Source organism: Lampris incognitus, chromosome 6 (assembly GCF_029633865.1).
Source record: "Lampris incognitus isolate fLamInc1 chromosome 6, fLamInc1.hap2, whole genome shotgun sequence".
NCBI lineage: Eukaryota > Metazoa > Chordata > Actinopteri > Lampriformes > Lampridae > Lampris > Lampris incognitus.
In genome coordinates, this window is record NC_079216.1 from 8,790,128 (window position 1) to 8,817,119 (window position 26,992).

Here is a 26,992-nt window from a genome sequence, read left to right on the forward strand (position 1 = left end):
CACACACACACACACACACACATATATATATAGACATACACACACACACACAAGCACACATGCACAGAAACACACACACACATATATATATAGACATACACACACACAAGCACACATGCACAGAAAGACACACACACACACACATATAGACATACACACACACAAGCACAGAAACACACACACACACACACATATATAGACATACACACACACACACACACAAGCACACATGCACAGAAACACACACACGTTTTCATGACCAGGGTGCACACAAATGTAACACCAGACAGACAGACAGACAGACAGATAGATGTGAACACACTCACTCTCTTCCTCTCACACACACACACACACACAGACACACACACAAGCTAATAAGTCAGTGTTCGCTGCGGTTGTCCGGGTGGGATATTCTAACCATCTTCCCGGAAGCTCGTCTCTCCGACCGGGGCGCGAGGCGGAGGCGGTGCGGGGCGCGTGCGTCGGCAAGGCGACTGCTCATCGCGTTACGCAACCCCGCCGTTTAAGAACGCGTGACGCGGCGGCAGCGGGGGCGTGGCCCGGCCGCACGCCGGCGGTTCGCTGCATGGTCCCGCACCGCTGCATCAGCACCCCCCCCCCGAAAGAAGCAGTCTTGGAGGCAGCGGTAAAGCAGATCATTATATTTATTTGTTCATTCAGTATAATTCCAGTTTCTTGAATATCATTCTTGCACTATTTGGAGTAACTTAAATAGAGAGAGAGGAGGGGGAGAGGGGGGAGGGGGGGGGGTCAGAGTGAGTTAGTACAAATCCGTTGTTCCGTTTTCTCCTCTTCTTAAACACAAACCCATCACCACACAGAACAGCTGGGGCAGCGCGGTATGGACTGCGCGCGTGTGAGGATGACCCCCCCCGTGCGCTGATGGGTTACTAGGATCATACCCACGAGACCTTCGTGTGTCCCCCCCCCCCCCAAAAAAACTGAGACTCCCCCCCAGAAGAGCACTCGCAGACATGCGCATCAGAGGAGCGGCCAGAATTCAAAACTCGCGTGTCGCCGTTGGGTTAATCACGTGACAGTGAACACAGCGCACAGCAAAAGAGGAAGAGGAGGAAGAGGAGGAAGGGGAGGAAGAGGAAAGAAGTTTATATTGAACAACAAACTAATCCGTTACATGCACACTCCTGCCCCCTAGGCTGCCTCATCGGCTCCTCGCTAATCACATGGTTGTCCCTGTACAGTCATTTAGAGTATATACACACACACACACAACCCAACAAAGGTTCTACGTATCGGAAACGAGGAAGGGGGAAAAAAGAGCAAAAAAAAACAAAAACAAAAAACTTGATGCAAGTTAAGAGAGAAGAATTCTTGATCCCATCCGGAGGTCCTCAAGTTTCGTTAGTACAGGTCAGCGGTTCTTGCCTAGAAGGAATTTAAGAACGGTGTCGACACACACACACACACACTCAGAGATACACAACATGACATCCACTCCTACACCGCAGGAATACAATCCAACACCTTCACAACATGGCCGGAGCCTTTTGGAGCTACGCTCGAGCCTGGCTGTCAGTAGTGCGGCGGTGGCGGCGGCGGCCCGGCCCGTGGCTGGCGAGTGTCTCTGATCAATCCAAATCCAAAGAAGAAGAAAACAAAAATAATTTGAAGGCATTTGGAAGCTTGGCTGAGAATATGACTCTAGAGGACTCATCCCTTCCTTCCCAGAGTCTTCCACTGCCGAGTCCCGGGTCCGTTTGGAATTGGCCTGGCCTCCGGAAAGGAAACCGGCGCTCCGGAGAAAGGCACTACCTCCTGGATGACACCCAGTGTCTGGCACGAGACGGACTTATGGGACTTGGGGGGGGGGGGAGTGGTGAAACAACACACAACAACAAACTAAATGACATACCCTCAACGTTTTGCCCCCCCCCCCTTGGTTTGCGGGTCAAGGTCGCACGGGGGGGGGGAACCGATCACAGGTGGCTGCATGCAGGGCAAAGGTCATGAGGTCACTTGAGGTGGGCTGTGAGCGATGGCACGCCGTGCACGGCTTCAGCGTCCTCCGTGTCACGGCTGTGTTTGCAGCCATCGACAGATTTGTGTGACAGGTTGAGGCGAGGGACGCCACCTTGTGTATCCTCCGTGTACTGCTTCCCGATAGCCGGTTGTCTGACTTGACTTCATGGTCACGTTGTGCGTCATCGGTCTGCTGTGCACTGTAAATGCGTGAGCTATGCTATTAATGTTTGGTAGCGCCACCCGTGCAAGCTTCTTGTCTTGGTGTTTTTTTTTTAAATGCACGCAGCGATGACCACGCAGACACCGACGCCTCTTTCGGCACAGTACACGGGATGCTTTTTGTGGCCCATAAAAACCAAAACGGCTCAGACGTGCCCTGCATATTGCGCGAAGATACAATAACGGTTAATCTCACGGGGTGTTAATCGATACATGGGTGGCGTGTGACTTCGGGGCCGTGGGTCATGCAGTCAGTCAGGAGCGGACGTCTGGTTCACCTGCTAGCTAGGTGCTGCTCGGCCGGTGGCGAGCCAAGGGGGGGGGGGGGGGTCTCGAAGCCGTCCTCGAAACAGATCCCGAGGGACGGCGTACATTCATTCAGCGTAGTCTCCGCTTTGTGTGAGCAAACAGTGTCTCGTGTCTCAAGCGTGACAGCGGGGGGACCGTTACGGTAAAGCCATGCGGTGATGGAAAGGGCCTGACGGAGAGATGGCGGGGTCGGGGAGGTGGAGGGGAGAGGGGAGGAGGGGGAGGGGGGTCAACAGTCAGTTCGGAGCCTCCGCCGATGGTTTGTGTCCGTCCGTCCGCCTTTCTGAATGACTGGCGAGCTATCTACCCGGCTACACAAACGAGTTTAAGGAGTTCATGGCGTTAATGGGGGAGGGCGCCTCCGAGCTCTCGTGGCCTCCCGCGCCCTCCCTGCCGGCGCTCTTCCCGCTATACTGTCCGATAAACGAGCCGTCCTCGTTGAACTGCCCGTCTCCGCCTTCCCCGTAGTCAACTAAACTGTCGTCACTGTCGTCCCTCTTTACCGTCCCGTTCGACGGCGTGCGGCTCCCTTTTAACGGTTTATGGTCCTCACTGTCACTGAAGGAGAAAATAACATGCAGGAGTTACAGAGTGAAATGACGTGTGACAGATGCAGCAGCAAGGAGTTCAGTGTTTTGTGTTTTTTTTTAGTTTTTTTTTTTTTTAGACGGAGCATTGAAGTACCAATTAGTTACTTGTGTTCTCTCTCCCCATTTGTTTAAACCTGAATCTGACACGGTGCAGGGCGGCGGTGGTAAAGGGGTTTCTGTATTCGCGGCTGACAGGCGGGTGAAATGAGGTCGGCCGTCCCTCACACCGCTCGTGAAGCTGATTAAATTGAAAGCACGGGTGCGTTCCTTCAAAATTGGAAATCTTTGCGGTTCTGACAGCCGCAATTCCTTCCCATTAGCCTATACGCGAAGTACATTTGAATTTGGCTTGCTCCACGTCTAAAAAAAAAAACAAAAAAAAAGAAGAAGCTAGCTGTGGATGATTAATTGGTTTCCATCAAGCAACAGGGGAATACAGTTCAAGCAGTCATTCTGTTCAAATTCCCCCTGAAACCAAAACATGACGTGATAAACATGTTGCAAATAAGCATCCCCCCCCAACAAAAGTTGCAATGATTAAAGAAAAGAGAAATATCCAAGGCAATGATGTGAATTACACACGAGAGGCAAGGTGTCAGCCCCGAGGCAAGCACGAGAACCGTAGTGTGGTGGAAGACATGGAGAATCTGCAGGGAAAACCCTCTTTGGACATGGGTTAGTCAACACCGAGCCAACACCAGGGGAGCGTCAACGAGACGAGATGAGACATTCTCCCACCACAAGGCGGTCATAAAGCCCACATGTTGCCCGTCCCTTCTTTTTTTGTGTGTTTTTACTGGATGTGAAATCCCTCTGATTACCTTGTTAGATTCCTCTGTGTGCTGGACGCGGCACCAACGTGAGGGCTTTATGACGAGACATTCAACTTAAAGGAGTAGCTCTGGATTTCTGAAGCCTGCCTCTAGTTCATCTCCATCGCTCATGGAGTCCACGGGTAATTTCATTTCCACGGTCATCCATCCCTTTCTTCATACTTGACACGGCCCCAGCTTGCCATCTGGGGTGCAATGTAATTGGCGGGAGGACAAATCCACAACCTTCATTCGGGGTAAAGAAAGATAGGGAAAACAAAAGCGCTCCACGGTTCAGAATAAGCTAACATGATGCAATAACGGCCTTGACAATTCAAGTGGTCCTCTTAAAAATGGACAGTCACTTTTTTTTACAGTCACTTCCTGCAACACAACACAACAAGTGGTTATCAGCAAGAGCGACTCCGCCACGACAGGGAAGTAAACACAAAGAGAGAATTTAACAAGACTTTTGTACATTTTTAAAATGACCACTCAAATTCACTATGATAGAATGCCGAGGCACCTTTTTTTTCGGGTGGATTGTCCCCCCCTTTTTCTCCCCAATAGCCTGGGTGCGTAATATGGCGTCGGTCGACTTCCGACGTACGAGTACTTGCACAAGAACTTCCGGTCTGACTTGTTGAGAGAAGCGACGGCTTTGTTTTACACTTGCTGTTTGCAGGACCTCCCTAAAATCACGGTCAACGATGTACATCGCATCCCGGGGGCTTCCTCGATAGCTCAGACGAGCAGAAAAGAAAAGGGGTTTAAGATGTACATTTTGAGCTACATCGACAACTACGAGGGAGGGTGAGTAACGTCATCGTTAGAACTATGCTAGCGCTAGCTAGCTAACGTTAGCTGGCTGCCTTGCAACTAACGTTACCTTGCTACTTTGTTTTTGTTAGTCAACTACTGCTGCTAGCTTACAGCTACATTCGAAATCACAAAATCTGTCACGTTACATTCTTGACTAACGTACATCGGTCTCTTTTTCAGTATCGGACGAAGATAAAAGTACAGCAGAGGTCAGCGTCGGGGCGACCTGCTATAGGTCCATCAGAAAGCATGAGAAACCACGATTTGAGAGTAGGAAGATGAGCACACTTTAACACACTTAACGTTCTTTAACACACCTGTGGTCGACTACACACTTTTGCACTCTTGGTGACGGTAAATGCATCCCTCCGAATCTTCGCTAGCCACTTGGCGCTTTCCTCGCAGTTACCAGGCAACGAATGGAAACTTACCAGAGAATTATAGCGCGCCGGATTCGCACACTGTGGCACACAACAGTGCTCAGTGGAGCCCGACTCAAGGCGCCGATACCTCAACGCCCCTTTTTGCCCTGTTTGATTCAGGGATTTTTTTGGACGACATTAAGATTTCGGACGGATAAGTCAGCAGCTAACTAATGACTCAGTAGGACGTAAGCATCCGGTTGTACCGGAAGTTCTTATGCAAACAGACACAAGCGGAAGTTCCGCAGCGCGACGTTAATGCACGAGCCTATTGTACTTGGCCAATTAGCTTATTTTCCGAGCCGTCCCGGTCGCTGCTCCACTCCCTCTGCTGGTCCGGGGAGGGCTGCAGACTACAACGTCTCTCCTCCCATACATGTGGAGTCACCGGCTGCTTCTTTTCACCTGACAGTGAGGAGTTTCACCAGGGGGACGTAGCGCGTGGGAGGATCACGCTATTCCACCCAGTTCACCCCCCCCCCGAACAGGCGCCCCGACCGACCAGAGGAGGCGCTAGTGCAGCGACCAGGACACATAACCAGATCCGGCTTCCCACCCACAGACATGGGCAGTTGTGTCTGTAGGGACGCCCGCCCAAGCTGGAGGCAACACGGGGATGCGAACCAGCGATCTCTGTGTTGGTAGGCAACGGAATAGACCACCACGCCACCCGCACGCCCCTGCTGAAGCATCTTGTGAGCTTTCGCTCAACCAAGTGTCTTCATTACAATGAACGCGGATTGTAGATTTGTCCCCCAATTAACTGCACTGAACGGTAGATGACAAGCTGGAGTTGCGTGTCCACGAAGAAAAGGATGGATAACTGTGAAAAAGGAAACCTACCTACTGTTTGGACATGAGCGGTGTAAACAAAATTGGGTTAGACTTCACAAATTCCCAACTACTTCTTTAATGACAACGATGAAGAGTCCGGGGTAGTCACACATCAAAATCCGTTTCTCCGGGGCCGCTGGGACTCGAGTGTCCGCCAACCCCTCAGCACATGCAGGGGCCTCCCCGGTCCCTCACCTCGTCTCCCGCCCTTACCTTCCCTGGCCTGACACCTACCGAACACCACCTCCTCCCACAGAGCCTCAGAGGGACAAAACAAAGCGATCACACATGGTAATCCCGTATAACAAGCATTCACAAGCAGGGCTTCTGCCCTGCACACAGTTAAGGTGAAGGGTTGCCCTCCAGTGTGTCATAAATACATACACCTCGCCACCATCTTCAAGGAAAACGCCGGTATGTTCGATAGTTTTTTACCAAAGCCCTGCGTTACTATCAGTAGGTGCAAAGGGAGCCATGGGTAGCAGGGTTAGCATCTCCAAGCTGCAATCTATTCCTTCGCCAAATAATGTCAACCAAAAGAGTTTGACACCCCCCCGTCCTCTTTTTCTCCCCAATTGTACCCCACTCTCCCGAGCCGTCCCGGTCGCTGCTCCACCCCCTCTGCTGATCCGGGGAGGGCTGCAGACTACCACATGCCTCCTCCCATACATGTGGAGTCGCCACCCACTTCCTTTCACCTGACAGTGAGCAGTTTTGGATGTAGCGCGTGGGAGGGGAGGCTTACGCTATTCCTCCCAGTCCACCCCCCCCACGAACAGGTGCCGCAACCGATCAGAGGAGGCGCTAGTGCAGCGACCAGGACACATACCCACATCCGGCTTCCCACCCGCAGACACGGCCAATTGTGTCTGTAGGGACGCCCGTCCAAGGTGGAGGTAACATGGGGATTCAAACTGGGGATTCGAACCGGCGATCCCCCTGTTGGTAGGCAACGGAACAGACCACTACGCTACCCGGACCCCCCTTCTTTTGTTGCTATCTATATAACTACATAACTTTCACAACACTGTGAATTATTAGTGCCAAAACAGATCTTGTTCAGCGGACGTTATTTGGCGAAGGATTACACGGTACTTTAGTGTGCAGCAGTCAGTTGATGCTAGCTTGCTCAATACTGAATCAATTTAAAAAACGAAACCACTTCCTGTCGCTTGAAAATAAGGCTTGGGTTAAAAAAACAAGTGGATTTTCTTTTAAAGGTAGACTGAAATGGTGTCAAACAGCCGCGGCTAGGCGAATGAGCCCACTTGGTTGTTGCTTACAGTGTTATTTTGGTCTAATGTTCGGGTGTGTGTGAGTTGAGTGGGAGGGAATAGGGCAGATTTTGTGAGAGCATCGGAGGACGCCTTTCACAACGGCAGACAAACCGTCCTCGGCTGGACAGCGTGCCGCTTACGGCCACTCTAGCAGTTACTGTATATGAGTTTCCTGAAGTGGAAACGTGTTACAACCAGCAGAGAGTTTACGAATGACGCTGTGTTTGCAGCGTTCTTTACTGTGCAAGTTAACCAAAAAAGGATTCTTTCCCTACCTCGGTCAAACGTGGAGATCTCTGGATCTGGAAAACTGCTCATTTGTGACGGGGGGGGGGGGGGCAGTGAAAGAGTTGTTGAGGGAGCGTGCACCACCTGGTGGTTCCACCCAACCACAACATGATATTTTGGCAATCGTCATGAAATATCTTAAAGGCCGCTGTTTCGCACCATTACCGATTCTACCTTGAACAAAGGTACTTGTAAATTAACTCTGCATGGACGCTGCGGGACATTACAGCCGCCGGTAGCACACATCATCAGGACTCGTGCCTCCACTGAAGTCAAACAAGAGAAGCTCAGATGAGTTCGGTTATGCCTCTTTATTGACGTACAGTTCTGGTTGATCTTGAAGAGAAAACGGCAAGGGGGCAAAATATATTCTCACAAAGGCATTACAATGTTTGTACACTTTGCCTTGTGGTTGACTGTCTCCTCCGTAACGAGGACTGATGTCTACAAGGAGGGCCTCTGTGGTGGAAGGGCAGGAGAGGAAGAAAATGCCCGGCCGGCTAAGAGGTGATGCCCACCCATCGTACCTTTTGTTTGAGTGCATTGTGACTATACTCTAAACGGTAATCTACGTTTAAGTAGTGACATTTTAAACTTTAGCACTCCAGGAGTGGGCATTTTGCACCTGTCCTACCCTTAAATGTGTTCCTAGATTATCACAAACCAATCACAAACTAAATGGAGTCGTAGGAATGGTGGCCTGGTATAAACAGAATGAATCAGCATTACCATACTCTGAGCTGATTGTCCCCCAAACATGCCAATAATTTCATATTTCATCCATACTACATTTAAATACTAATTATTCATAAACTGTATATATATATATTTCGTTAAACATTATTGCCTACTGCAAAATTTCATATATCAGATCTTTCCATGCATATCACATACTTTGTATCTATATGTATCATCGCGCAAAATCCATAGGACAGATTTATGTATACATAATACAAAAAGTAATATCAAATATAAAAACAAACCCATCCTATAAATTGACATATAGAAAAAATGCGCAAAACACTAGCTATACATCAGTAAAGTGCTTTTTTTTTTTTTTAATTTTGCATGTGATTGGAGAAGCAGCCTAAAAAGAGGATGCTTGCAAGCATAGCTAGATAACTGCTGTCTGTTAGCGGGCATGGCAGGGTCGGATGATCTTCAGCACAACGAAGCACATGGTTAACATTTTATGTACATACACTGCGTATGGATAGCTTATTAGTTGCATGGGATTCAACGCTTTGGGCCAGCTTAGACTCTTAAAAAGTAACTTTAGCTTATTTTCTTTTTAATTCCTGATGGTCTTACTGAATTTTTTTTTTTTTTGCTCCCCCCCGCCCCAAATTTCCCCAAAACCGTAATCCCCAGGACCTGAGGAATCCTTCTTTTCTCACATGATGCTGCATCGTCATTTCCACACACTCACACTCACTCACACACACACACACACACATACACAAAGTGTACAGTCCAGCCAGCACACGTGAGCGTTACGTCCCATCCATGGCGTCACAGAACCCAGGACAAAATGGGAAACAAAAGATTCTTGTGCTTTTCACTGCGATAGACCTTCAGAGGATGGGGGGGGGGGGTTACTGGGGTTTGGGGGAGGGGAGTTGAATTTCCTTGTCCTGGTTGCAGTGTCCTGCGGTCACCAGTCCTGGGCTTTTACCGGTAGGTGGTGGGGCGGATAGGGGCAGGAGGGTATTTGCCAAGCCCCGGCCAAGCCCAGCCAAAGTGAGCAGTAGGTCTGGGAGGGGAGGGGGATTTGGGGGAGGGGAGAGGGTAGAAAGCAAGGGCGAGGGTTCGGTGGACACGGGGCTCTGGGACTTCCAGAGAGCAGAGTCACTTTTTCTCACCTGTATTCCCCAAAAGTACAGTCATCGTCTTTCATGGGCTGAAACTCCGGGTCTGTGTGAGCGTCCTCCTTCTCTTTCACTGCAGAGAGGAGGAGGAGGAGGTCATAAGAAGAGGAGGAAGTGGACTTAGAGGTCGTTTACACCTGGCATTAACATGTGTCTTGGGTGATCCGATCATAAGTGGACAGCTCTAAGTATGTCAGTTCACACCCGGCATTAGATGCGTCTGGTCTCGAGTGACCACTTGTGATCGCATCTCACTTCCCCGCTCTATATGCAAATAAACACGTACATCACTGTGGTAGGGGGTGTGGTCTAGCCATGGCTGCACGTGGAGGGGTGTGTGTCTTGAGGGAGAGTGGCGCACCGGCCCGTACGAGTGAATGAATTAAGGACATTATTGTATAAAGCCTTTGTCAATCGCCTAAAACCTTCGTCTCGAACCCTACCCGTGGCACGTGTCACAGACTTTTCTTCTATTCCCATTCCGCTTTGTTGTGAAGCACAACAGCTTTTAAAAAACGTGCTGTGTAAATAAACATTTTGATGGTGATGATGATCTGTCTGAAAGCCTTCAGACCCCTGACCTGATATATTGCATTTAAGAAATAGTCTACTGTGGGTAGAATGTTTCACATTATTACAATGGCATGGATGCAGCAAATGCCTGTGGTGCCAGATAGAGACAAATGATCTGATGAGGAAAATTAACTGAGTGGGGCGTCCGGGTAGCGTAGCGGTCTATTCCGTTGCCTACCAACACGGGGATCGGCGGTTCAAATCCCCGTGTTACCTCCGGCTTGGTCGGGCGTCCCTAAAGACACAATTGGCCGTGTCTGTGGGTGGGAGGCCGGATGTGGGTATGTGTCCTGGTCGCAGCACTAGTGCCTCCTCTGGTCGGTCGGAGCGCCTGGCTGGGGGGGAATAGCATGGTCCTCCCACGCGCTACGTCCCCCTGGTGAAACTCCTCACTGTGTCAGGTGAAAAGAAGCGGCTGGTGACTCCACATGTATTGGAGGAGGCATGTGGTAGTCTGCAGCCCTCCCCGGATCGGCAGAGCGGGTGGAGCAGAGACCGGGGCGGTTTGGAAGAGTGGGGTAATTGGCCAAGTACAACTGGGGAGGATGCGACATGGACAAATGCGTCCCAGGCCACCTCTGAATGTGGCCTGGGTGACTGGATCTCAACACGCATTGAGGACGCAGTGGTTGCATCCACACCTGTACTTGGGACTTGTGATCAGATCATCAGACGCATGTTAAGGCCAGGTGTAAACAGCCTCTTAGAAGCAGACGTGACAAGTGGCATCGTTTGGTGCATTTGTGTGTGTGCAAATCTGTGTTGTGTGGGGGAGTGTGTGCGTGTACTTTGATGTGTGTGTTTATGTGTATGTGTGTAAGCATGTGCGTGTTCACTACTCACCAGGGTATTTCCCTCCCTTATTTCTCTGGATGAAGCAGATGATAAGGAGGATGAGGATGAGGAGGGCGATGGCACACATGAGGCCGATGAACCAGCCCTGCGTGGCAATGTCCACCTGCCTGCTGGCCACAGCTGGCCAAAGGATGAGAGGAGGACTAAACATTACCACTTCACCCTTCCCCTCCAGAACCAGTGACACTGCAGAAAAATACTTTCACCAAACACACCGCGCATGCTTTACATGGCTAAACAACAACGCAACGAGTCAGAGTGTGAAAACCTCGACAGAGTTGGTTTTAGTTGATGCGGTTTGGGGAAATTATTCCATTAGTGGTTTATGATTGTGTTTTGTTACTGGAAATGACAACCTTCGTATTGGACAAGTTAAGACATCTCAGTGGATGAGATGCTGAGCTGGATCAGTAAGTTAAACACAACATACACACAGTCAAAGATGAGCGACAGCTTAAGAGTTTGACATTCCCTCACAAATGAACACACACACACACACACACACACACACACCATGAGTTTAAAAGTGAGCCACAGTATTGTGAAACTAGGTTGAATATTAAAAAGACTAAACTCACAATCGTCTTCTAGATGAGAATGACAGCAACCGACTCGCACACTTCTCTTACCGATCATCAAACCTGCGACGCTACTGCAACTACAGTACAGTCACACGGAAATTCACCCCCCCCCCCCCCCACAAACACAAGAATGGAATGGGAAATCATGCGCGCCACTACGCACTGCGTCTACGCCACTACTGCACATGCCTTGAGGTGACCACAACATCATCGGTTAAACCCAGAATTCACTAGGATATAGATACAGGATGGAAGAAACTACGGCACAGTCCACAATGGCACGGGACACCGGGGCCGGGGTCGGGCAGGATGATGGTGGTGGTGGAAGGGGGATGCAAACCGAGAAGGCTAGGCGAGGCCTGGCGGTGCCTCACCTGGGACCGTGACCAACAGTTCTTCTGAGTGGTGAGGCGCCTGGTCTGAGTGACCTTTCGCAACCACACGCACCCTATAGGAGAGCCCTTCCTTTAGGCTTCTCAGCATATAGTTCTGAGAGCTATTCACATACTCTTTCTGCCACTCCTCTTCTTCTTCACCTGCGGGAGGATTTTTTTCGCAGAGAGACAGAGAGAGAGAGGCACGTTGAGGGAGGGAAAACAGCTTTTTTATCTTATTTTTTTCACGTGCCATTTTGATTGTCATACAAGTGAAGATCGAACAGCGAACTGTGGGGACTTAGCTGGTTGGAAAATCAATAACTGGAGGCGTCGGTTTAACTAGCTCACGTTTACGGCACTATGGAGTTTTATGGATGTATTAGTTCTAAATTACTTCTACATGAGTTGGAAATATGGTGGTCCTAGAGAAGCTGAAGGAGATATGGTGGTCCTAGAGTAGCTAAAGAAGATATGGTGGTCCTAGAGAAGCTAAAGGAGATGTGGTGGTCCTAGAGTAGCTAAAGGAGATATGGTGGTCCTAAAGAAGTTAAAGGAGATATGGGGGTCCTAGAGTAGCTAAAGGAGATATGGTGGTCCAACAGAAGCTAAAGGGGATATGGTGGTCCTAGAGTAGCTAAAGGAGATATGGTGGTCCTAGAGTAGCTAAAGGGGATATGGTGGTCCCAGAGAAGCTAAAGGGGATATGGTGGTCCTAGAGAAGCTAAAGGAGATATGGTGGTCCTAGAGAAGCTAAAGGAGATATGGTGGTCCTAGAGTAGCTAAAGGAGATATGGGGGTCCTAGAGTAGCTAAAGGAGATATGGTGGTCCTAGAGAAGCTAAAGGAGATATGGTGGTCCTAGGGAAGCTAAAGGAGATATGGTGGTCCTACAGAAGCTAAAGGAGATATGGTGGTCCTAGAGAAGTTAAAGGAGATGTGGTGGTCCGAGAGAAGCTAAAGGAGATATGGTGGTCCTAGGGAAGCTAAAGAAGATATGCTGGTCCTAGAGAAGCTAGAGGAGATATGGTGGTCCTACAGAAGCTAAAGGAGATATGGTGGTCCTAGAGAAGTTAAAGGAGATGTGGTGGTCCGAGAGAAACTAAAGGAGATATGGTGGTCCTAGGGAAGCCAAAGAAGATATGCTGGTCCTAGAGAAGCTAGAGGAGATATGGTTGTCCTACAGAAGCTAAAGGAGTGTAAGGTTAAAGCGGCACCGGGTAACTTTTGGATTTCAAAAACTTCTTTTACGTCAACTGTCACAAAGACAACTTAAGTACTTTTTCTTCTTGGTGTAGCACATTTATTCACGAACTGCAGCTCAAAAGACTATTGCCTAAGAAGAGGAGCTATGTTCACAGATAGGTGCCTGGTAGCAGATAAAATGCGTAGCGAAAACAAGATTTCTATAGGGAACTATTTTGAATGGTGACTGGGTCATTTTCCCATAACCATCACACTATGCCACCAAAATTATTTAGTGATGATACATTAAAGAAGAAAAGTTATTTGGTGCCGCTTTAACAATGAAATGAGTTTGACTGATGAGGTCATCTACTGAAAATTTTTTTTTCCCTAGCAGTTTGATTCTCCAACAGCAGGTGTAGGTGTGAGAGAACCATACAAAAGTGCATGTACAAAAGCATAATCATGCTTTTTATCATTTTCACTGTAAGTGGATAAAAAACAATAGAACGCCTTCCAATTTTAATTAAGAGGTGCACTACAGACGACGCTTGAGACTCTTTGTGCGATGTTTGCCTAGCTCGAGTTCTTTATGGAAAACACTCAGCTCTAGCCAATCTGGTTTTTGTATTTTACAGATGAAATAAATCTTATTTATGTGTGTGCATGTTGCCGGGTGGGAGGCCAGCCAGCGTCAAACCAGACTGCTGACATTTCTATACACCTGCAAAGGCCAATAATGGAGTAGGAGTCTCTTAGCACCTATGTAGAACGGATGCAAAAAAAAAAAATTAAAAAATTTTTTTTTGAGAATGTGTGCTTACTGTTTTTTACTATGTATTCTATGTAAAGGTTTTTCTCCGGGCCCCAGTATTCCCAACTGATCAGGGCTCCGTGCTCGCCCACCGAGGAGCTAACGTTCCCGAAAGTCAGAGTCGTTGGCCGCGCTGAACACAAAAGAAGAGACAGCAGTGAGGCTTGTACCGTGTGTCAAACGTCAGATCAACAACGTGCAGTTCATAACTTCCTGTATGATCCAGTTAACAGTAACTGTTCCCCCTATAAAAACAGGGTCAAATATTCAACACTAAAATCTTTGCTCTCACAACAACAAAAAGAAAAAAACATTTTCACTTTCTATGTAGACCACAAAGAATCTCACTGGAGGACCCGGTCCTCCATTAAACTATGCTTACCTACTAGTAAAATAAATACATAACTAAATAAAGAAACACGAGGGCATGCAGTTCATCAGTTTAGCAGAGGATAGCTCATCATACTATCAGGTAAACGGTAGTCTAAGATGACAACAGTATCTGTACCCTTATGGTGTGGATGGTGTGGAGGAGGCCGTGCAATGGGATGGGAGGGTTGGGTATTCCCTGAAACAGGAGAGGTGTGAATACCAACACAGATACACACACATGCACAAACACACAAAGTCACAAACCACAAGCAGGAGATACAGCAGGGCAGTACAGTGGTTATGCACGGTGAATTTTAATTCTTTGGCATGCCAGATAATGTGCCCATGTCATGCAGAGAGGGAGGCATCGCCAGAGAGGGACACTCATCAGCAGCTGTAGGAGAAGACGACGAGGAAGGAGGGAGGGGGCAGTGGGCCATTCTACTGAATTGGTGCAAACTGTTGTCCCACAACCAAAAACAAACTTAAAACTCGTTTAAGTATGCAAATCTTATATGTTTACAAAGATCCTTCTATTATCTATTCAAATCATATTTGAGATAGCAGTAAGCTGACTATATATAAAATCATCATTTGTAGGGTACTTTCAATTGGGAGGTGGCTGTCCCGAACCCTAACCCCTAAATTTCATCTTGTGAAAATAATACTGAAAAAAAATGTTTTGCATTTTTTTCCATTGCTTTTTTTAGAAATATTTTTTGGAAGTTAAACCCCCCCCCCCCCCCAAAAAAAATGTTTTTTTATAGTTCTTTTGTAAATCATGAACTTTTATGTAAAAAAAATGGTCCTGCCTTTCCATGTCACTGCTGACACAGTGTACGTTTTAGTCCTTGGGCAGTGTATACAAAATGTGTAAAAAATCTTAACAGGTCAATATAACCCTTCTTGTATATATTATTGTGTTTTGGTAGTGACAAACTTTGGGAGAGGAAAAATATTCCAAAACTATCTGAAAATACAATATGAGAATTAACTGTACAATTACTAGAAAACGGTACCTTGGATATCATACAATTTACAGTTTGGGGAAAAATACACATTTATTTGTAGATGTTTCCAACTCTGACTTTGAACCAACTTTGTAGAATGGCCTATATATATATATATATATATATATATATATATATATATATATATATATATATATATATATATATATTTAAAATCCAGTGATTCAAGGAAATTCTTTATGAGACAGGACAAGCTGATGATTTCTTATGGCACAAAACGGGCTTGTACTGTCTCATAAAGAATTTACTCGAATCACTGGATTATTTTGCTCCTTATTTGATGAGCACTTTTCCTATCATTGAGTGTTTCTTTTAACAAAGTTTTACACACACACACACACATATATATATATATATATATATATATATATATATATATATATGGCTGTGCACAGGCTGGGAAAAAATGCCTCTGAGACAGCCCAGCACTTAGTAGCAGGGTGTAAGATGCTGGCTGGGAAGCGGTACACTGAAAGGCATAACCAAGTGGCTGGGATAGTGTACAGGAATATCTGTACTGAATACAGACATGAAGCCTCCAAGTCCAAATGGGAGACACCGCCAAACATGGTTGAGAATCGCAGCGCTAAGATCGTGTGGGACTTCAAGTTCCAGACTGACAAGCAGGTGCTGGCTAACCAACCAGACATTGTGGTGGTCGACAAGGAACAGAAGACAGCAGAAGTGATCCATGTAGCAATCCCGAGTGACAGCAACATCAGGAAGAAAGAGCACGAGAAGCTAGAGAAATACCAAGAGTGGAGGGAAGAACTAGATCAGATGTGGAAGGTGAAATCCACAGTAGTCCCAGTGGTAATAGGAGCACTAGGGGCTGTGACCCCCAAACTGGGAGAGTGGCTCCAGCAGATGCCAGGAACAACATCTGAGGTCTCTGTCCAGAACAGTGCGGTCCTAGGAACAGCTAAGATAATGCACAGAAACCTCAAACTCCCAGGCCTCTGGTAGAGGATCTGAGCTTGAGGAAGACACACACCACCCGAAGAAAGGGTGAGAGGGAGCTTTTTATATACTATATAAACACAACGCTTTGAAAAAAGGACCAATCCAGCTTTATCACACATGAAAAAAGCACCTGTCAAGTAGAATGTCTGTCTGAGTGGCTTTGAAACTTCTTTTCTGGCTTTGAATTGAGCTGCTGGCTCGATATAGGGCAGAGCAAATCGCTCAAAAAAGAGGACTGCATGCTTGCGGTGGACTTTGAAGCGAGCTGTATTTGTGTGAAATAGCATGCACGCTCCAGCTGCTACCAGTACCTGTGTCCACATCTACCTCAAGCTGAGGCAACAGAGATTGTACAGCGGATATGAAGGACACAGAGAAAACAGCAACAGGGAGTCAAAATGGGATGATGCCCTTTGTATGACTGCATGTGTCGATGAGACATCTGATCATGCTGCAGAAAGTAATGGCAGATATAGTACACACTGGTCCAGAGGGGGATAGTGTAACGGCTACGGGTGAAGGTGTGTTAATGCAATAAAGCTGGATCCCAACTGATGTTCGACTAGACAAAAGACAGTACAACAACAAAGACCTTATATATCATGCTATGGAGAAATACTTTACAACACACAGCAAGAACACTGGGCCTCATTTATCATGTTTTAGCAAAAATGTGTGTACATTTCCTTGTATACATTTACAAGACTATCGGAAGTACAGGTTTCATTTGTATTCCTAAGTATGTTGATGAATACCAGTCCCTCATAAGGGAAAAGTATATCCATGTTCCAAATGATTAACAAAGTGATGCCCATAAATTACCATATAAAAGAAAAAGGAAAGTCTCCTAATCCAACAGAAGAGCCGAATGGCATCTAGTCCGAGAAAAACAACTTTTCAGAATAAAAGTTTGATGTTATATTTAAATTGTGTACAACTCTAAAACACATTTTATTAAGCAGTTTATGCAATGGCATTGCCACACCAGACAAAAGATCTGGAAAGAAATGACAGTGTAGGTTAAAACATGAACACACAGCAGTGCTGGTGAGGTTAAAAAAAGAAAATGATTTGACCTAAAAGTGATTCAAATACGAAAAAAGCTCCATGCAAAGCAGTTTAGATGTATTGTGCAGTGTATATATGCACGCTCAGGAGCTCTTTTGACATATGAACAATACCGAACTATTTCAACTCCTGAAATCATTCATCAATAGTGCGGTACATTTACTTCTTGTGTAAAGGTGCCTGTGTAAAGGTCTTTGTGAACAATCTGCATAGAAAAGTGTTTGTATCCCATTGATACATGAGGCCCATTGCATTCAACACACAATGCAACACACAATATTCTGACTCAACAGTAAATGCACAGAGAACACAGTGCCATGCTTCACAAAGAAGTCCTGTCAAGATGTTTGGAGGAATTATCCTGGCTGTGAACCATAGAAATGACTTTATTAGCTAATGGCATGTATGGATCACCTTACTTGAACCTTATAGCAATAAATCCTACTTAGTCGCTCAAACATACAACCAAATTTAATCCATTGTAAGAAAACATTATGGTTTTCAAAATTATAATCTGCATATGTGTTGTGGGAATTAAACTCAACAAGCAGCCATAATACTGAGCAGTCTCCTGTGTGTCTCTAAAATGCTGCTGAAAATTGTGTCCACTGGTGACATCACTGGTGAACAATACGTGCATGTGAACCTGGTTTAACGAAGAGACGTGCTCTTAAGCTGGCCTGCAGGAACCTGGAATGCAAATGGCAAAAATCAAAACTGGAAGTTTTTTACCTGTCTTGGCACAAATGTTTATTGAAATACAAGCATGCTTTATCTGCCGCGAAAGTAGCGTATCTCTCTTGTTTAATTCATATCCATAAACATAATCCCAGATTTCTCTTTGACACCGCCGTCTATTAGCTGATCACCATTCATGGCCCATGAGTTTCTCGACTTTTTCTGCAATAAGTTTGATGAAATTAGAAACAAAATTAGCTCAACTACAGCTACTCCTGCAGATCCTGTCTAACCAAATTCCTATTCATACAATGAGTCACAGGTAGTCCCTGTTATTACAGCTTTTGATACTGTCTTTCTTGATTCACTGACTAAGCTCATGTCAGCTTCTAAACCAACTACTTGCCTTCTTGACCCTTTACCATAAAAACTTTTAAAAGACCTCTGTCCTTTTCTGGGACCTACAATGCTAGACATTTTTAATTTATCACTCACTACTGGCATTATCCCCACTAGTTTTAAGACAGCTGTGGTCAAACCTCTACTTAAGAAACTGCACCTTGATACAGGGTCTCTTAATAACTATCGTCCAGACTCTAATCATCCATTCTTTTCCAAAGCACTAGGGAGAGTTGTGTACTCTGATTCTACTTCTGTGCTTCTATTACTTGACCTCAGTGCAGCCTTTGACATAAATGATCACTGTATACTACTAGACAGAATAAACTGTAATTTTGGAGTCTATGGCCTAGTGCCCTCTTGGCTTAAGTCCTACTTATCTGAAAGAACACAGTGTGTCCGCTATAACAATAGCACATTGAAATTCTGATGTTAAATATGGTGTACCTCAGGACTTGGTTCTTGGCCCTCTACTTTTCTCTCATTATATTTCACCTCTTGGCCAAATTAGATGCAGTCATGGTATAAATTTCCATTGCTATGCTGATGATACTTAGCTGTATATGCCTATAAGGGTTGAGGATCATACTCAAAATACTAATTTAGAGGCCTGCTTGGCTGCTGTGAAAAACTGGATGTCACTAAATTTTCTACTTTTAAACTGGAATAAAACTGAGATGCTGGTCATTGGCGCTGCTAGACACACACCAATTTGATCAAGTAACAGTAACAATCACCAACTCTCTGATTTCACGAAGTGTGGCAGCCAAAAATCCTGGTGTTACATTTGATCCCAGCCTTTCCTTTGATCATAACATAGCTAAAATTCAATCTTTCCTGTGCATGGCTGACACAGAGACTCTAATACATGCATTTGTTTCATCCAGACTTGATTATTGTAATGTTCTGTTTTCATGTCTGCCACGTGCTAGTACTAAAAGTCTTCAGATGGTTCAAAATGCTGTAGCTAGAATTCTAACTAGAACAAGAAAATTTGACCATATTACACCAATTCTTGCCTCCCTTGCCTTAACCTGCAATTAGCTAAATTTAAATTGAATACTTCACGACCTGTATTGCATGGTGGGTCAGTTTCTGTCTCAATGAATTTACCAAGCACTGTCCTGCCGACAAGATTATAGAGTACAAATTATTGATTATTGCAACTGTTCTCTTCTCTCTCACATGTTTTTCTCTCTCTGAATGATGTCTTTATCTTTCTCTCTGAATAATGTTTTTTTTCCCTGTCTCTTCACCTATGTATGTGAATGGTGTGATATGAGTCTCCCTTGTATGCATCTGCAGTCTGTCCTCCTGTTAGGTCTCCATGGTGATGGTGATCATCACCTGGTCACCACCTCATCACATTCTTTATATATCTTATAAATCCATTATAATTTTAGTATCCTGTTTCAATGTGGTGTCCTTCTCTCTCTCTGATATTTGATGAATGTCATTTCTATCTCTTCTCCCGTGTATGTGATTGGTGCAAATGTGAGTATCCCCTGTGTGTCTCCCTGCCAGGTCTACATGGTGGCTCAGGTCCTAGGCTGTTCCGGTGGCATCTGTATGCTGCTTGGCATCCTCTTCATCACATTCTTCATAAATTTCATAAATCCATTACAATTCTGTTATTCGCTTTCAATGCTGTATTCTGTAACTTGTGTTCCATTCTGTACAGACAACATTTATTGAATGTCTGTCCGTACTGGGAGAGGGATCCCTCCTCTGTTGCTTTCCCTGAGGTTTCTTATTATTTTTTCTCCTTGTTAAAGTTTTTTTTTTTTAGGTAGTTGTTCCTTATCTGATGCGAGAGTCTAAGGACAGAATGTTGTATTGCTGTAAAGCCCCCTGAGGCAAATTTGTAATTTGTGATATTGGGCTATACAAATAAAATTGACTTGACTTAATATTACAACTCTTACTTCCTGGTTTCCTGCTACCTCCAGTGGGCTACATCGAAATAGGCCACATTCTATGAGTGTATATGAATAACAACACTGTATCAAGTTGTGGCAAATGCCACCAAATGACATAAAATGTGGTAATTCAACGATTGTCCTCCAGTGATGTCACTGGTGGACACTTTCCTAACAAGTTTTGGCGGTGTTTCAGAGACACAGAGAAGATGCTCAGTATTATGGTGGCTAATCGAGTGTTATCCCAACAACATATAGAGATAATGCTGAAGATCATGACTGTTTCCTTTTGAGAAAATTTGAATGCTACCTGGATCAGCTTCCCGTAGCAGTCTGTATCTGACGACTTACCTTCGTCCATGACGGTGACAACTTCCTGCAGGATGGCCGGGCCTGCTCCCTTGCCTGTTTTGGCACTCAAATAAAACTTGTAGCGTGTGCTGTACTTGAGGTTGAACAATGTGACGGAAGTCTCATTGGCAGGCAGGGCCATCACCTCCACCGGGCCCAGCTCATTGGAGCTGTTGACTGAAAGGGGTTGAGGGTGTGCCGTCGAAAAATGGTGGCGGTGGTGAGGGGGCAATGGAGTGAGACAGGTTGGGTAGAGGTAGAAGTTGAGGGTAGTAGGTGGCATATGGGTATTATTATTATCATTATTATTATTAATGAGAAAAGTGGAAGTGAAAGAGTTAGGATTAGAGGAATTAGAAGGTATGGGGTTCAGGAATGGAGAGTAGGGGTGACATAAGTCAATTAATTAGTTTTGTAATATTCTCAGAGGTAAATGTACTTGTCTGAAATGGTCTTAGACTATAAAAGCTCTTTATGTTACTGTCTGTTGTGTGTTACCATTGTCTACACTATTTGCGTGAAGATGGCACAACATTTAAAAGCCACATTTAAAAGAAATGACGTACAAAACCACAGACTACACAAATATTGTGGATTCTGGAGATTATCTTGAGAAAGCGTTGTGCAAAAGTATACTGAAAGACTCCAAAGAGTTGTGCCATGCCCTCTTGTGTTAGCGCTACAAGTCGCTATGAGTCAGATGCTACAATCTACAATTGGGTTATATGTGACAGCTCACCTGACTGATATCGGAGGGTGTAGCCGGTGAGACGTCCATTGTGTTCATGAGGGGGACCCCACTCCACTGTCAGAGAGTCCAGTTTGGGGTTGGTGACTCTCATGAAGGATGGGATACCCGGAACTGCAGGAAAAGAAAAGAGAAAATGAGAATGGAAGCTGTACTTAATCCACTACCCTCATAAACAGACCAAATATTATGATGACAGTTCAAAGGACACTGAAAGTCAGTTCTAACAAAATGTGTGATAAACTATAAGAAAGTAAGAAACAAAGAAAGAGAAAATTTGACAAAATACAGAAATGAAATAAACAAAAAGACAAAAAACAAAACAACAAAAAAATCAAATAAACAAAACAATGCACGAAAAAAAACAAACAACAAAAATAAACCAAAACAAAGCAAAACTAAAAACAAACACAATGGGGAAGCTCTCCCACCTCCCTCGGGGGTCTCAAACATCTGACTAGGGCTGGGAGGGCCCTCTCCCTTGCCGTTGTACACCCTGATGTTCAAGGTGTAGAGGCTGTAGGGGTGGAGGCCCGGCAGCATCCCGTGGCTGTGGTTCCCACTGAAGGTCAGGATCTGTTTCTCCACATGGTGGGGGTTGTGTTTGTGGAGGCTGTGCTCCCTCCAGTAATACACCTAGGTCACAGACACACTTCCTCAGGGAAATACACTGTATACATAGATGTGTGTCTATCTATGTTTATATATTATATAGATATATATAGTATATGTGTGTGTGTGTGTTTCAAATATATGTATCATGTGTTTCAGCAGGTTCATCAGCAGGTTTCAGAGGAAGTGTGATGCTGCAGGTTTGGTAAAACCATTCTGCTGCTTAAAGCCTCTGAAAGGGGCTCAATAAAACTATGGACTACAGCCCGACTGAGAGCGGCGCCATAGCGGGCGATAGTTTATTTAATAAATCCGGGAAACTGGAACAACCTTTTTCCATGTCCTTATCCAAGAGTACCTTAAATGTCTTTACTTGTGTTTTCTGTTTCCGCTGTGTGTCTGTATATACACGTCTGTGTATATATACATGTCTGCATGCTGTGCGTCATACCTTGTAGCCCTTCAGATGTCCCCGCACTGATTTAGGGGGCACAGGCTCCCAGTACACCTCCGCCAGTGTGCTGTTCAGAACCACCACCTGGATATTCTCTGGCGCGGCCAACGGCACTACAACGTCAGGACAGAAACGACACGTGTTTTTGCAACCGGTCACACTGCTTTATCGTCTTGAAACACGCTGCTCCTGTGTTCCCAAGATTCATTTTGCTGAGCCGTGTGTGCATCAGAAGTCTAATCTAGTTGTCTCCATGTCAGCTACACGGCAATACTACCCTAAAACACACTGTACCCTCCGTAAATGTGGGACATGGCCATGTAAGATGAACTCTGTATCACAAAATCCCTGCTCGCCAACGTGAACACCCATCTTTCACTGAAATACACCTGTGTACGCTCCCTTGGCTCAAATGAATCCATATGCAAACTTGTGCAGTCCAAATTTTTGTCTGTAGCAGTGCCTTGTTGTTAGTGTCTCTGACTGTAGTTGTCCTCCAAATCTCTGGATTAAAATCCAGTACAGGACAGATAGAATAATTAGCTGCTCACACAAACCTCGACACACTGGAACCAACATACTTAATGCTAAGATGCCCCTCAGGATTATCAATGTTTCAGGGTACTGTTATAACTACACACCACCATTAGTCAGCTCGGGCTGCACTCTTTCACTGTGCAGGTAGACGTGTGTGTGTGTGTGTGTGTGTGTATTTTAAGGGTCTTTGGTGGCAGCATAGCTTACAATCTTCTCCTGAGTGTCCGTGGGCAATAGCTGGCTCTGGTCCGGGCCCGTAGGCGTTCAGGGCCTGAACTTTGAGCTCATACAGGACAAATGTGGGTGTTCCAGACACCACAAACTTGGAGACGTTGGCCACGATCATGGACATCCACTCCTTGTCGACCTCCTTCTGCCTCCACATGACTTTGTACTGCAGCCCTGGACCATTGGCTTGGACGCTGGTCAGCGGCTGAGGAGGCAAAGTTTTGCAATTTGACCCATTCGTTAGGGAGCATGTTTTCAAGTAGAAGATTATGATGGTAGAGATGTAGCGATATGGTGGACAAAAATATAATATAGACATGTACAGAGGTAGGTGCAAAAGAAAATAGTAATACACGAAATATCCTTTTGCACATCATTTTGCTGTAATTTCACCACTCTTACTTGTTTAGGAATCAGGAACACTTTATTTGTCGTTTCATTTTAAAATCATTTAGTTTACGAAATTAAACTGTTTATTATGAAATTATTAACATGAATATAATATAAAAAAATCAATATATATATAATAAATGTATATAAATTAGTATAACAATTATAATTACTATATTAATTTAATAATAACAATAATAATACAATTAATAGATTACAAATGATTAAATATGAAATTATTTAGTTTATGAGTCCTCCCCTTTGTGACATCAAATGGTATTAAATCCCTGGATCACAATGGCAAATGATGAATAATGAATTAAAATAGAGTAAAAAGATAAATAACTTTTTCCAACCTTCCATGAGATGACGAGATTGTTGTGTTCAGTTCCAAATCCTTGAACACCAGTCGGGTTCTCATCTGGAGCTGGATTTTAAATGGCGGCATAACAAAACAACACGGGTCCAAATGAGCCACAGCAGGTAAAGTAAAAAAAAAAAAATCTTTCTTTGTTTGAAAGAAAGAGCTAAACATAAAAAAATCATTTTAAACTTCAAGAACCCATCCTTACAACAAAACAAAAAAACAAAATAGCACACCTGCTGCACAAACAACACAATGGGCTGCTATTAAAGTTACGAATTATCTAGTCATTTTCTTGCCAAAAAGTTGTTTTCAAGAACAGTCATCCATGATTTAAGATCTCAGAATCTCAGATTTTCCTGTGTTTTTTTTTTTCTTTTCTGACAGTTGGTGGCGCTATAGACAGTCAGCGCCATAGACAGTCGGCGCCATAGACAGTCGGTACTATAGACAGTTGGCGCCATAGACAGTCGGCGCTATAGACAGTCGGCGCTATAGACAGTCGGCGCCATAGACAGTCGGCGCTATAGACAGTCGGCGCTATAGACAGTTGGCGCTATAGACAGTTGGCGCTATAGACAGTCGGTGCTACAGACTGTTGGTGCCATAGACAGTTGGTGCCATAGATAGTTGGTGCTACAGACTGTTGGTGCTATAGACAGTCGGTGCCATAGACAGTCGGTGCTACAGACTGTTGGTGCTATAGAGAGTTGGTGCCATAGACAGTTGGTGCTACAGACTGTTGGTGCCATAGACAGTTGGTGCTATAGACAGTCGGTGCCATAGACAGTTGGTGCTACAGACAGTTGGTGCTACAGACTGTTGGTGCTATAGACTGTTGGTGCTATAGAAAGGACAGATCCACATTTTCCCCGACAGCAAGCGGTTCAACTTTTACCTGCAGGGTTGGTCTTGTAACTCCTGGATGGAGAGCTGGGATGACTGAAGCCCACAGCGTTGAGAGCCAGGACCCTGAAGATGTAGTGGACGTATGGAGAGAGCTTGAGGCGGGCTGTGGTCTTGGTCCCGGACACCTCCGTCAGGTTACGCCACTGGCCTCGCTGGTGAAGAGAATCCTCGTACTGGATCAGGAATGCTGGTCGGAGAGGGGGACAAAACAATAATGGTGCATGAAGACAGGGGTTTTAAACTTATGGGTCATGACCTGCAGGGGCCAGGTGGGTCATGAGATGTTCACATTAAACACAGTGTTTAATGTGAACATCTCTTGTCTGTTTCATTTGGTCACTACTAGGCCAGGACTGAAAACTGAAAAGGGGTAACTGCAGTGATGAACAATATGTAGATGATTGTTTTGGGGGTTTTTTTCTCCCCTTTTTCTGATCATCCCTTTTTCACTTCCGCTTCCGTAATGGGAAGATGGTGGCGCAAATTCATGTTTGCGGCAGCCTCACCCAGTACCGTCCATGCAGTGTCTTGGTCCACGTCTGTGTCTAAGTTTGTCTTCGTTTGATGGCTGGGAGAGCTGGCGCTGGATTGGCTGGGAGAGCTAGGTCTGCTGCATCCTGTGGGCCCGGGGACCACGGCCCTGCCTGGAGCTGTACCTGAAGAGGTAACACTAAGGGCGGTCTGACAGGACACAGAAGCGGGGCAGGCTAAGCTAACTGCTAGCCCATGCAGACCGGCAGTTCTGACACCACCGAGGGCGGTCTGGTGGCGGCCTCGGCTAGCCTTGTTTTTAGTGTTGTCGTGTGGAGTGCGGAGAGGTGTGTCGAAGGTGTCCGGCTGGGACAGCTAGCGTTGGATCGGCTGAGGGAGCCTGGTCTGCTGCATCCTGTGGGCCCAGGGACCACGGCCTGACCAGAGCTGCGCCCGAAGAGGAAACACCGAGGGTGGTTTGACAGGACACAGAAGCGGGGCAGGCTAGGCTAACTGCTAGCCCATGCAGACCGGCAGTTCCGACGGTCATCCTGGCTGGCGTTCGTTCTCCTGGACAGTGATTTTTTTGTTTGTTTGTTTAGTTTAGATACGTGTGTTAGTTTGGATATATGTGTTGTTGTAGTTTTTGTGTTGCACTGTTATGGGCTGGGGGAAACGATGTTTCGTTTCATTTCATATGCGGAAGTGCATGAAATGAAACGACAAATAAAGTGTGTTTTTGATTCTGATTCTTTTTCTCCCCTATTGCACTTGGCCAATTACCCCACTCTTCCGAGCCCTACTGGTCACTGCTCCACCCCCTCTGCTGATCTGGGGAGGGCTTCAGACTACCTCCGATACATGTGGAGTCACCAGGTGCGTTTTTTCACCTGACAGTGAGGCGTTTCACCTGGGGGACGTAGCGCGTGGGAGGACCATGCTATTTCCCCCAGTTCCCCCTCCCCCTCGAACAGGCGCCCCAACCGACCAGAGGAGGCGCTAGTGCAGCGACCAGGACACATACCCACATCCGGCTCCCCAGACACGGCCAATTGTGTCTGTAGGGACGCCTGACCAAGCTGGAGGTAACACGGGGATTCGAACTGGCGATCCCCGTGTTGGTAGGCAACGGAATAGACCATCCCGGAGGCCCTATGTAGATGATTGTTAAAGGTACAACCCGTAATGACATGCGCACCCGGACACAGGCCAAAACGTATCTCCACAGTTGGGACACAGCATGAAACAGACTGGGGTTAAGATGGAATAATGCTACGAACTGCTGAGTGTGTGTTTTTACAGGCTTACATCAACTGAATTATTCACGTTGCATGATAAAAAACATGCAGCCCATGAAGGCTTCAAAGCTTTCAGTATCAATTAAAAATCACAAATCACATCTCACACCACTGAAGTTATTTAGTATCGTTGACAAAAGAGTCAACAAATATCCCTAAGGGTACTTAGACTGTTTGTTGTATAAGACAACAACATATTTCCTGCTGCTCGCATGACAAAAAGCACAAATCAAACGGGTACTATAAACATTATTAGCGAGAGCGCCAAAGACTCGTCAACATAATTACATCATTGGCATTTGTCTTGATCGCTGGAGCTCACTGCGTCAGCCGAGCTTGTTTAAAGTTGAGTAATGACACCGCCATGTGCAGAA

General features: G+C 45.7%; 1 protein-coding gene across 1 annotated transcript in view; it reads right to left on the reverse strand.

The window, feature by feature from the left end:
- Positions 1-2,556: 2,556 nt before the first annotated feature.
- Positions 2,557-26,992, reverse strand: part of LOC130113934 (neuronal cell adhesion molecule-like) — a 113,436-nt gene continuing 89,000 nt past the window's right edge. Inside the window, exons 19-28 of the mRNA XM_056281643.1 lie at positions 24,839-25,036; positions 23,933-24,003; positions 23,166-23,391; positions 22,419-22,534; positions 21,787-21,991; positions 21,347-21,469; positions 20,608-20,784; positions 10,862-10,993; positions 9,440-9,518; positions 2,557-3,090 (exon numbers count right to left, since the gene is read on the reverse strand). Of these exons, the coding sequence (XP_056137618.1) occupies positions 2,844-3,090; positions 9,440-9,518; positions 10,862-10,993; positions 20,608-20,784; positions 21,347-21,469; positions 21,787-21,991; positions 22,419-22,534; positions 23,166-23,391; positions 23,933-24,003; positions 24,839-25,036 (1,574 nt within the window). The 3' untranslated portion in view covers positions 2,557-2,843. The remainder of the gene's footprint in view (positions 3,091-9,439; positions 9,519-10,861; positions 10,994-20,607; positions 20,785-21,346; positions 21,470-21,786; positions 21,992-22,418; positions 22,535-23,165; positions 23,392-23,932; positions 24,004-24,838; positions 25,037-26,992) is intronic.